At 44.0% G+C, this 13,102-nt stretch overlaps 1 protein-coding gene across 6 annotated transcripts in view; it reads right to left on the bottom strand.

Moving 5' to 3' along the window:
• tnrc18 (trinucleotide repeat containing 18) overlaps positions 1 to 13,102 on the bottom strand; it is a 53,483-nt gene that overhangs the window by 32,055 nt on the left and 8,326 nt on the right. For 5 of the 6 annotated variants that reach the window (XM_028986178.1, XM_028986180.1, XM_028986181.1 and 2 more), the window contains exons 3-4: positions 7,130 to 7,288; positions 139 to 243 (exon numbers count right to left, since the gene is read on the bottom strand). In XM_028986178.1, the coding sequence (XP_028842011.1) occupies positions 139 to 243; positions 7,130 to 7,288 (264 nt within the window). The remainder of the gene's footprint in view (positions 1 to 138; positions 244 to 7,129; positions 7,289 to 13,102) is intronic. The other variant, XM_028986182.1, reaches the window with a different exon arrangement.

Genomic DNA, 13,102 nt, shown 5'->3' with positions numbered 1-13,102 from the left:
AAAAAATGGTCATGACTAAGTCGTTGTGGCCAAAAAGGGAAACCACCATTTGTTGAAAGTGACTCGTGTTGAGACTCTGGGTGATTCTCTATTATTGTTCATTTAATATGTAGTTCAGGTACATAAGGTACCACAAACCTTTTTGGGATTCAAAGAGTGCATGTTGGCCCAGCTGTGGGTGATCCATGTGGCCCAGAGAAAGGTATGGAGAGGGGTACAAACTGCCAGGCAGATGGGGGAAACCTGAAAAAAAACAGCAAGTAGGACAATTTAAGTCAAACACATACTGCTGCATAAGTAAAATATTCTGTTTTGGCCTTTTATTTAAACCATTACCATTTTTATAGATCAATTCTGGTCACCATTTCAATAGCGCTCACTCTCCTTTTCAAATCTGAACAACAGCCTCTAAGATTTAATCTCTCATCAGTTTATGAATCTGCTCCAGCCTCAAGCTGCAGTCCACGCTGGTAGAATCATAAAGCTGAATTATGGACACCCAGGGCGGAGGGGGAAAAGAATATTTCTCTCATCTGACAGCTGGTCACGAGGGAGTTCAAACTGAGATGTGCAGGAACGGCAGCAACACTCGAGTCACATGCACGCAAAACATTCACCATTTAATACAGTTTTAATGAAAACCAAAGACGGTCTGTTGGAAAACTGAGAATGAACAGCCTCCTGAAGACAGGAATGACCTCATAAAAAAGGGCAACCATTTTCCTGTAGGACACATCGCCACATATTTGACCTGAAAGGAAAAAACGGTTACGAAAAGGGAAGACTGATGTAGGACCTTTGCAAGTGACCACACAAATTTTTGGAAATACTAAAAACATTAAATTTTTAGAAGAAAGAAGCCCTGGGCCTACAGCACTTCATTCTGAGGGCAATGCAGTCAAATGTGATGTTTTGTGTTGTAGAGCAACGACTTCCAAGCCTGGCAATTATTCAGAACGTTCACAGAGTGCATCACACACACGTTTAAGGCTAAAGATGCTGCTGATGACTCATGGTGAGAAATTCCCTCGGAGAAATGACCAAGCTCTTACCCAATCAGAAACAACTACACCCTCTCCTCCATGCATATTTATCAGATCCAGATTAATGACTGCTGCTGAAAGAGAAGGACTCTTTGCCTTTGTTTGGTGTAATAGAGGAGCAAGTCAGTCAGTCCGTCATTCTGCACAATCTTCAGCCAGGGTGACAATTTAGCCCCCGGAGTTAAAGGCGTAATGGATGGCAAAAGGTCACGCAGTAGTCATTTTCTGCTAGTCAACATTAGCAAGCGGAGAGCTCTGCATCATTGCTAGGAGCTGATGTGAACAATTCAGACCAGACAATAGTTTGATTTAAAACCAAGGCCTTAGCGCGCAAAAAAAAAAATGCAAATTCAAGAGACAAAATAACAAAACAAAAACTTTAAATTATAAGAATGTGGACCTGGTCCCACTGGATGAAGGGAATAAATCCATTTCAGGTCTATACAGCAATGAAAAAACAAGTCACATCAGCCTATATAGATTAGTGCATGAGTCAGGAGAAATCAATAAATGACCTCTCAACAGTGTTGAGAAAGATAATGCAGGAAAGCCATTGTGGAGAAGAAAGGCCAAAGGTCACACCACCTTAATGAGCACAGTGTGAAGCGGGTGTGTGTGCGTGCACGCTAAGGGCACTTAAGGAGAAACCCCAAGGTGAGGGGATGAGATCATATGAACGCTGTGCCGGGAGTCTGCTGAATCTCATGACCCTTTTCTCCAATGGCGGCTGCATCTCAGAGGGTGCATTCTTCTAAGAGGCTCTGCCAAAGGCAGCTGGCTAAAAGCACGCAAAGTGCACCTTGTGTGATGAAAGCCAACATGAAGGATTGTGTCATCCTGAGACCACTCCCCTCCCAGCCACTCAGCCCACCCAACCCCAAGTGTGGTCATATTACTTAGTCATGCGATTTCCACAAAGCAATCAGTTATGCCCTCTATTTGCATCAGTGAACGGATGACCTCAGACAGATAAATATGCAGTGCTTGTCGGAGTTGCAACAACAGGAACTTCAACTTGGGCCCACAATAGACAAAACTATTGCACCAAATATTTAAATGTATAATGGGTGTCAAAACTGTACAACACTATTTAAAAAATAATGCTTATGCAATACCAATATTTGCAACTAAAATGACCAAGATTTTATGCACAGGACAATGTCACTGGACTAAAAGCTAAGTGCTGTAGAGTTTAACATGCGATAGCCAGTTACAATGTGGCCCATTGTTTTAACTAAAAAGGGAAGTTCGTTGACTAACTTTATGTTGGCTTGGAAAAGCTGTACTCCCCCATGTTTGTAACATGCACAGTTTGGTTTAGATTTTTTGCACATACACTCATTTACTGTTATAATATTGAAAAATTATTAGCATGCTAATGCAAGCAGGTGTTGAAAAATTTGCATGTTAGCATGCCAATGTTAACATGTTAATATAATAAAAAATGTTAAGGGGCCGTGGCCACAATGAGTCACGTTAAATTTTGTGACATTTGGGGCATGTCAACTATGTTAGTTGGAAGACTGAAAATGTTACCATTGTACCTCTGTAAAATGAATAGGCTTCAATGGGAGGATGGAGGAATGAAAAAGAGAAGAGGAGGTAAGGGATGAGTGGAAGGAGGTTTAATATATTAAGTTTGTTGAATAGGTGAAATGTCTGGTGGTTGGAAGGATGAAAGTAAGACCACTGTTGCTCTGTAAAATACATGGCGGAGAATGAGAGGATGGAGGGATGAAAAGAGGAGTAGAGGACAAGGGATGAGTGGGGAAATGTTAAATATAAATAAATACATACATACATACATACATAAATAAAATACATGCCTTTTTGTGGGCTGTTTGTGGGCTGAGTGGTCACATGGGTGTGGTTTCGCCCAATTCTCACAGCACCATTGAATCTAACATATAAACTGAACTTTGAACGTCTGGGTTCTCATCATTTGCTTTGAATTTCATTGAAATTTGTAAATATTTTTACATTGCAAGAAGTAAGTGTTTCAAATGTCTGCAAAACCTTCAGTTTATTTTTTTTTTTTAAATACATTGCAATAAAATGATGTTCCACATTAAGCTTAAGTACAAGTACTCATCTTAAATATTAGGACAAGTAAAAGTGCAAATATTGCAGAAATTATTTTAGGATTTTGGTTTCATTTTCCAGAGAATAACTCTGTAGCACTCCCAATGAAGCAAGATCTGTTGAAGAAGCAAATAAATAAACACGGAGCAAAAAAGAAAAAAAAATTGGAGATGTTTTTTGTTTCGTATTTCACAGACGGATAGTGCTTTTGGGAAAAGCGCCGCAGTTGCTATGCGTGCTTTAGGCGAATCTCTTACAGTGGCCAGCAGAAGCTTAATATAGCACATGCGAGGTGACATGAAAGTGCTACACTGTTGATGGCATTCTGACACCATTCCAAGAGAGGATTGAAGACATCCTGCCGGCCAAAGGAGCCATTTATTTCTGCTCCTTTGAAATACACGAGAGGCCGGGTCCGGTTGTGCGCACCCAACCCAAGCCCTTCTAAAAACACCCCCCTACCCTCAGACTTTCATTTTAATCTACCACATAAAGGGTGGTGGCGGGGTCAAAATGACTCAATGTCTAAGACATACTCAAGTGAAGTTTCACATCCAAATGTCTACTGGTTACCCTAAATGGAGACAGAAAATGAAAAAGCAGAAAGAAGATTTCTTACATTTTTTGTAAGATAAATAAATGAATGCACAGTCACAAAACACTAACATATATGTTTTATACATGTATAAATACTGTTAAATGCTGTAAATGTATATTTAACAATGGCAATTCATTGTAAAGACAGACTGCAAGTCCCAAAGCAAACATTCACATTTATTCCCACAAATTCTGAAATAAAAAAGTTATACTTGCATTCAAATTTTGAGTAAACACCAAATGCAGACAGCTCTTGAGATAAAAAAACTAATATTTCTCTTCTCAGGAATCTCATACAGGACAGTAGTTATATACATACATACAAGGACCACCTTAAGAGCAATTTCAGATTATAAATGGCCCTTGATTCATCTGGAACCTCCTCTCTGCTCCACAATGCGCCCAAAAGTAAACACGTAGAACTGGAAACTGGAGCACAGCCAGATGGGTGGTAGTGAAAACTCTCAAGACGGAGCAAGGAGGGAGTGTGGGGGGAAATAAAGAATATAATCCACCAAACAGATTAAGGGTTTAAACTGGTGCGATTGCCAAATGGGGAGATAGAGCACGTTTCTTCAGGCATGAGAATGATTTAACCTCCCCAGACCCCCGGGGATCTGTTTCTGAGAACAGACGAAGGTTACGATTACCGTAAGTGGGGCGCATAGTGTAGAATTTTGTTCAAAGTGGGACTATCATAAAAGAGGGGCCATTAACATTCACTAGGGGCTTCACACAAGCACAAAAAACTGCTCTGAAACTTCACTCGTTGGATATGGATGAGGAGGAAGGGGGAAAATTGGAAGACGAGATAAGAGATACCACTTTGACTGATCTGTGGGTGGAGGGGTTTCAGAGGCTGGCGTTCAAGACATGAAAAAGGTCATGGGAGGGTGGGTCGGTGCTGAACCCTGACGTTGCTCAGGCCTGAACTCTTCATTACTTAGGCCTCCTCACCTTTCCCCTTAGCAACATGGAGTTAAAGGCAAATTCCAAGTGGCCTCAGCATTTGCGCAAAAAACACACAATTGATTAAGAAACTATTGAAAGGCAATACAACAAAATACAAATTTTAATAAATGGTCAAGTATAGCACATTTGTAAAAATTTTTTTAATCTGGCAAAATGTCTTCTCTACGGCCAGTCTGCGAAACCAGAAGACTGGCTGCCGCACGCATATCAGTGTCGGCATGGCTATCTGAACCAGCGCATCCATCGGCATGGTTCAGAGCGGCCCCACTGGCCTTTTGACTGGGGTCCAGTGTGTGTGACAGGAGCAGCAGGCACAGAAACAGCCATCAATCACAGCCAAGGGGCCAAAGCCCTCTGGCCCCAGACCAGCAATGATAAGCATGGCCTGTAGAAGAATTCGGTGGAGAGTTTTTACTGACAGGCTTACAGGGACATTCAACCACATTGACTGATTACAGGTTTTTAAAACATGCAGGTGTCAGGTGGGGAAAGTCTACATTTATTAAGGATTCTAATCTCAATTTGGAGAGTTTAATTCAATGAAAGAAACTTTTAAACATTATAAACAAGTTGAGGGAATTATATGCCATTGGTGATTGTAGACAGTTCTATTTTCTTCTGACACCCAAAAAAGCTCCACAGAACAGAAATGTTCTGGTTCTCATCTCACCCTGCTGACCCAGAGCAGTCTTCCATCTGTAGACCTGTGTATCAGTTTGTTAGGGGTCATGGGGTCATAAGGTCAACAGGTCTCAGCTCTGTTTTAAGCTTATGGTAAATGATGCTGTTAAACGGGATTGGAATTTCTAATATGTTGGTTTTAAAACAAATTGGCTAGCAAAATTTCACGTATTAATCAGATCTCCCATATTTAAAATACTGAGTGAGCAAACCCTGAAATGAGTGGAAAGATCACAAATTTGCACAACGATAGGCAATGTTTGGGGTTTTTTTTACATGGAAACTGAAATTCCAGCTTTCATGGTGATGCCTAGACACAGGACATGTTTCAGCAGCAAGTGAAAGAAAAAAGAAAATCTCATTACCAGACACGGTCTCCATAAAAAAAATATTATTATTATTATTGCACCAACCACTTGCAATCAATATAACCTCCTTGGAAAAAAAATACATGTATCAACAAATACCATCTTAACAACAGTTAACTGCAGAGGACATGGGATTGGTTCTCTTATAAGTCCAAATTCTTCAGCTGCCACTTCCACCTCCCTCTCTTAATAAGAGCCAGGTGCAGCCTTTAGAATAAACATGCACGTTCAAATATTTTCACAGGCCAGAGAGAGAGAGAGAGAGAGAGAGAGAGGGAGAGAGAGAGGGAGGGAGGGAGGGAGGGAGGGAGGGAGAGAGAGACTCTTCACTGTCAACTATTCATCACATTTCTATGTAGGCACTGCAGCGCCCACAACGATCTGAGCCAAGGCTTTACGCACAATTCATCTGCACTTTCTCTGCGGGGACATGAAACAAAAGGCCTATGGGTACAAGGGCCTTCAGAAAGCCTAGTTAATAATCCACCCACACCCACGCCGGAGCTCCCGCCTCTACTTTTACCCCGCGATCGGTGCAAAACCAGTCCGCACACTCGAATAAGAGCATTCAAACACCAGCAAGGCAAAGTGTGTGCGCTCTCCCTGTGGGCCTCGTTGGGAGTTAAGGGCACGCCCAGTCCAACTGATCATTTTTCTGTATTTTATTTTTAAGGGAGGGTTCACATCTGAAAGTGCACTGGACCTAAAAAAAAAAATGTTGAAATACAATGAGAAGAATATGTGCGGATTAGTGTCAACAGAGGCCATGGACTGCTTCAGAATATCGCAAAGAAATTCGAATTTATTTATTTTAACCTGAAATAGTCACTGAAACAGCAGGGCTGAACCTGTGCATTTTTTATGTTTTGGGCAAACAGAAGCACTGGCCTATTGACTTCAATGCAAAGAGCGAACAAGAGGAAGAGGAAGACTGAACATAACTATCCACCCTCTGCCCATCAGACATTATGCACAGGCCGTCCCAGGCCACATCTAGCAACGCATTCGCTCAAAACAAAAATCCGAACCAAATCCCCGCGAATGCCCACCCCCATGCCTTTATCTGCTCATGCGAGGCCCACATTGCATTCTCGCATCCTCAAACTGCGAGTCAATTCCCATTAACTTCACATACAAAAGGAGCCCAAAATCCCCTGTCAGCCCTGACACCGAGGGCGTCGGCGCCTTTCCCCCCCATTAGCACGTCCGCGCTGCAGCTTTTAGCTCGCCGCCGTGCCTGGCCTTCGTCTCGGCCCAGTGAACTGCCATCAAACCTGATTGTTAAATTCAATATGTTTCAAGAGTGCTTCAATCAGCAGGGCGGCTGCTTTGTTTTAAACTTCTGCTGGGGCACTGTCGTAAAACAAAAGGGGTCGGGGGTCTTACCTTCATGGGGATGGGACGCCCACAACTGGGCCATGGGTAGGCTGGAGGGGTTCGGCGCTCTGAAGGAGGGGTCCGAGGACAGAGGGGTGGGACCGCCATGGGGGTTGGAGGAACCCACGTAGCTCACAAATGTGCCGGCGGCACATGGGAAGGCATCGCCTTGGAGGGAAAAAAGGCAACAAAAGACAGGGGGCGCGTCATTAAAACGGCATCTCTCCCAGTCACAGCAGGTCAGACGGTAGAATTACTCAGCAGCTTTGTGGTTTCTTTTGAACGGCAGCCGCCACCGCAGCCCGGCTGCTGCTTTCCCTTTAAAAGGGGGCTGTTTACAGACGGAGGCAGGGAGAGAGAGAGAGAGCGAGCGCACAAATGAAAAGAGCAACTTGTAAACAAATGGCGTCACCACCGAACGTTAGTCACCCTAAATGTTATGATAACTGTCATTACAATGGCCAGCAGATGTGCCTCTTGTGCAGAGAGGGAAGGGAAAATAACGGCCTTGCTTGAATATTTAAGGAGCATGTAACCCGGCAGAACGTGAGATGGAACACTATCGAAGACCATGCTCTGCATTGTTAAGGAGGGGGGTGTTCTTTGCATGTGCAAAAGCCCCCAGGTCTGCGCAGTGCGGACTGAGGAAACATTAATAAGCACCCAACGCTGCAACTAGAGGGCGGAGCCCTTCGCACCCATTAAACAAACGATGGATGGATTGAGATGCATTTGCGTAAGCACAGACACACACACTTCCTCGGCTGCAGCACAATGGGCTTTCTTTGCATGTGTAAACAGTGCATTAGCATGACAACAGGAGGAGGAACAACCAGGACTACACAGCAACATGAACCCTTCGTATTAAAGGATCGCATACAATTAACCCTGGCAGCCACTGAGGCTGAGGCACTGACCATTAGGCTACTACGTCCCCATAAAACACGACCTGTGCACCAACAGCCGAGCTGTCTCAATTAGGACTTGTGTAGAGCCAGATGAAGTGGGCATGCATAGTCACCAACATGAATAATGTGAACCTGGGAAAAATAAATCCAGGACTTTTTATATAATTAACAGCCATTTTCAACTGTTCTACCTCGAATTAAAGACCCAGCAGATGGGACTTGTTCCAAAAACGCTTTCACTTTTGAGTGTATGGAAAAAAATATATATATATTTTCCATCATTTTCTGAAACCAGGTTGATGCCACCAGTCATGTTTGTCTAACAGATTCATTCTGTTTATATCTAGTGTTTATGATAAATGTTGGGATTTGTGTTTTCAATAGCACCAGTGTTAAATCAGGCCAATTCCAGCTCAGTAGAGACCTGCTGCTGCTAAGACCCACAAAAACCTGCAACCCAGCGCTCGGGCAGAACAAACAACGGTGGTGGTCTAAGTACCATCCCACACCCAGCCAGGGAATGTTCTTTCCAACCAGGGAACCCACTCGCTTGCTAATCATAAAAGCGGCCATGAAAAGCATGAAGCACAAGGGAAAGTCCCCCGGATCAAATTTGACTCAGTTTCCCTCTTTTCAGCAGAACGTCGTTGGGTCGGACACGGCTGCGCCGGCGGGCTGCTGTTTACAGAGCTATTTTGACGACGGGATCCTTTTGTGAAGGGCTTTTGGGGTGAGCGACACGCTCCGAGGCCCCCACAGCGCCGGCCGCTCCACTGCCTAGAATGTAAATGGTAGCTCCTGTCAAATAAATAAAACAAAACCTCAAAGGCAACACTCTCTGTGGCTGCGAAGCCGCTCGCCCGCACCCACACGCTGCGCCGCAGCGCTCTGCCTTACAGCTTAAACTTCAAGCTGCAGCTGCTGCTCCGGTCGACAGGGCGAGATCACTTACCAAAAAGAAGGGGGAAAAAAAAGTACAAAAAAAGTACAAAAAAAAAAAAAAAATACTGCCAAAAATTTTACAATGGGAACCGTTCCATGTTACCTGTGAAATATTCATGCATTTGCCTTCTAACATTTCTCACTGCCATCTGACCTGACGATCCTTGCAAACGCAGGAAAACTGCGGGGGGAGTTTTTTTTTTTTTCCTCGCCGACTTATCCAGGAAGCCCGAGCCTGAGCCAGAGTTCAGCAGGTCAGAAGCAGTTCAGAGCCTTCCGACAGCCGAGGCCCGATTCTTTCCTACCCCTCGCCAAAGGCCACGGCCACCGAAGCCCCCAGCAGCACGGAGGAATTTCCTAATTGCTTTGCACTGCTGAGTTGAACAGCGAGCCTCCGGCCCGTCCACGAGGCCGTCCACAATGCCCCAACCGGCAACCCCCGGCAATTAAACACAGACCCTTCAAGACAACCAAGAGAGAAGAGCTGTAAATTAAAGAAAAGGAGACACTAATTACAATTTCAGGTTTAAAAGAAAGCTCGGGGGTGGCGGGGTTTCTTCAATGGTTACGCAAATTGAAAAACACCTGTTCCCAACAGCAGCCTAGACATAACAACGGCTGCAAAGCTGCGATTACAGTTACCGTCTGAGAGAATTTACATTTAAGGCATTTGGCAAACGCCCTTATCCAGAGCGACTTACAACGTGCTTCCATGTTACCATCGATGAGGTGATCAGTTCTGGTTTACTAGGACGCCCTATGAATACAATACAAAAAGAATACAATCTTTTTTCACTCTGTTGAAGTTTCTATACACAAGTCAGACTCATGCCGCATTGCAATATTTCAGTATTACAGAATCAACATGTACTAAACTTAACAAAAAAATCTAATAAAATATTGTATGATTCAGACCCTTAAAAGTGACTGCATTTCACAATTTTGGTTAGCTCTAAAGGAGCACAAAATGCATTTTTGGAAATGCTAATTTGTTCCATTGCAAGTTTATTTTCAATTTGGATAATCGTACTTGTAATATGCATTTTAAAATGTTAACAATATGGACTTAATGGGAATATAAAATAAAATTGTACCAGGTTAACAATAACAGTACCAGGTTAATAGGTTACTATTAAACCAGGTAGACCTGCTGGTTTAACACTGTGACTTAGTCCTCCTAAAACATTTTTAAACTATGCTGCTTGTGTGACTCACAGTTGGATTTTTAAAAGACACCTAAACCTTGCACTTGTTGCCTACAACTCGTGCTACATTTGTGCTTTCAATTCTGTAATGGATTCTTTTGATAGAAAATAGTTTTAATTATACAGACATGGATCTTGTCTTCTGGACGATTCTGGCTTTAAGGGTTGAAGAACAGAGCAGATGTGGAAAACATTAACTATTGGAAGACAAAGTGTCAATGTTTTCAATCTTTTATACCAGTGATACTGACATAGGCACCAACATTTGCACAAAGGGCCTCTAGGTAAAACCCATTAATGGGGTAAGTTGCACGGGCTCTTTCATTCATACTGCCCTACAGCGTAAGTCTGCTAAAGCTCTTGGATAGCACTGATTGTAACACGCACAAGTGCCTCCACATGACCGGACTACCATCACGGCACTGAGGAGAGGGTATCCATGCACCAGAGGAGCGAGAGCCTTGTCTTTAAAAGTCACAGTTCATGTGTAGGCTGTAATCGCCACTGATCTGCCAAGCTGAAGGGGGGGAAGAGCGTTTGCTGTGACTCAGGTCGCAGCCCAGCCGGGGCATGATATCCCCGTGACGCGACCACAGCTGACCACATGACAAAGGCAGGAAATGATTGAGGCCCCAGCAATGAATCAAGGTTACGCTGCAAAATGACCTTCTTTCAGAGTTCTGCTCTTAAAACAATCATTCCGAGACACATGCACACATCTACAGACCACTGCAGCAGTTTGCACAAACCGTTTTTACGAATATCACCCCAGCTACCATCAGCTCTATGGTTCTCGTGAAAACAAGTCGTCATTTAGGATTCTTTCCCCCTGTATAAATATGGCTGTATTTGCTGTACATGTCCAGATCTGCCTGCTCTAAACCATAGCTTCGGATTCCTCTACCTTTCTCGGTTTTAGTGCTTTTGACAGAAGGGAATGACAAAATAATTACAGCCTTTAAACCAGCCAGCCCTGCATGCCAAGGCAATCCTTACCTAATAGCTGTGCATCAGACCTCAGAACGTGGCCGTTTTCATTCAGGCGGCAGGCCCGCAGCAGCACTCCACAGTGCACCCGCACGCTGCCTCTCTCGTCCCCAGCAACGGATGGGAGTCATACATGAAACGGCTCTCCCCGGCCAAATATCGGGGACTTACTTTAATTACATTAAAAATGCCACTTTTGTACCACTGCAGATTTGACTGGATGCTTCAGCACAGTGCAGAAAATCACATGTTGCTGTAACAGAATGATTACATTTACATTTACGGCATTTATCAGACGCCCTTATCCAGAGCGACTTACAATCAGTAGTTTCAGGGGACAGTCCCCCCTGGAGCAACTTAGGGTTAAGTGTCTTGCTCAGGGACACAATGGTAGTAAGTGGGATTTGAACCTGGGTCTTCTGGTTCATTAGGCGAGTGTGTTACCCACTAGGCTACTACCACCCCATGATGGTGGGTAGAAGAATGATGGTGGGTAGAACCACACGATCGTTCCGCGATCGCATACAAAAATTGGGCGGGAGGGCATTAGGGTAAATAAGTAAAACGTAACCTATGTATTCCCTATAAGCCGTGGCTTGCCTATGTCTGCCTAGAGCAACTGGGCTGAGCTAAACACAGAGGAGGGCGCTGGAAAGGTCAAACGCATCTGCAGTCGACAGCATATGGCGTCCCTTTTAAGCACCGGCATGCCGCGGCAGACATTAAAACAAGTAACATTTGTTAGCTGCCTTTCGCCTCTTTTCAAAGGGCCGGCTGGTGTACTTACGCCACGCCTGCATTTCATTGGCCGCCAGGCGCTGCTTAAATATTGCCAGTGACCCGCAGACTGCTGGTGGAGGAGCTTAATGACGTGCAGTACAGAACAGAATGACAAACACTCTTACTTACTTCCCCACACACACACACACACACACACACACACACACACACAGGTTTTTATTACAGAACAAGGGTTTTTCCACAAAGCTGTGACATCCTGACATTCATACACAGGCTGACAGTACCGCAGTGATTTCACCAGAAACACAGACCAGCGCCCGCTGCATGAGATGCTGTAAACGGTGGGTGGGGGGATTTTGGGACCGTGGCTTTGTACCCTTGGCATTAACACCTTGATCGAGACGTCCCACCCAAACTCTCCCTTTGCTGTGGCCTGCAGAGCGTGCAGCTATTCACATGATCGTTTTAAAAACAGCGCAGGAGCGTCCACAGAATGCGCCCGGCGCTTTTCCACATGAATCAAAGGGCTAATAATATGAAGCGATGACAGCGAGGCCCTGGGACTTGGTCCTGGATCAGCGATTGCCTCCAGACTATTAAAGCACGTCGGCATAGAGAAAGGCTTATTTAATGAAACAGTAGTCAAGTGAAGTCAAATGAAAGACCGTGGCAGGGAAATGAAATAGACTCTTAAGGCACTTTGCTGGCCTCCCTGCCAGATACTGAACGAGTCACCGTCCAAAATTAACTCAAATCTCATCACACTGCTGTGCTCATAAAAGAACAGACAATGTGCACAACTGCACCCAGCAGCAAAGAGCAGAAGTGTAAAAAAAAAAGTTACTTAAACATCATAAAAAGAACCGGATCAATAATAAACAGCAAGCTCCTCCTCCAGGATTTCAGGCAAATGAAACACAAAGCAATTTTAGTTAACATGGGGGGGGGGGGGGGGGGGGGAGAAAGAAACGGTGACAGACGCACCAGATCCATAATAAAAACAATATTTGCCATTAAAATCTGATATCCAAGAAAAAAGGTTTATCATTTAAACCTGTTGCACTTGAATGAACATGAATCGGCAGAATTATTAAAATGAGACATCGCAACATCTTCTATTGATAACTGGTTGCCAAGTGGGGAAGAGGATGTTGAACACAGGAAGAGAAACTATTTTTGTTCAGAACCAAAATAAAGAA

The sequence above is a fragment of the Denticeps clupeoides genome, chromosome 7 (genome assembly GCF_900700375.1).
Source record: "Denticeps clupeoides chromosome 7, fDenClu1.1, whole genome shotgun sequence".
NCBI lineage: Eukaryota > Metazoa > Chordata > Actinopteri > Clupeiformes > Denticipitidae > Denticeps > Denticeps clupeoides.
The sequence above is the reverse complement of the archived record's forward strand: the minus strand, read 5'-3'. Positions and strand labels throughout refer to the sequence as shown.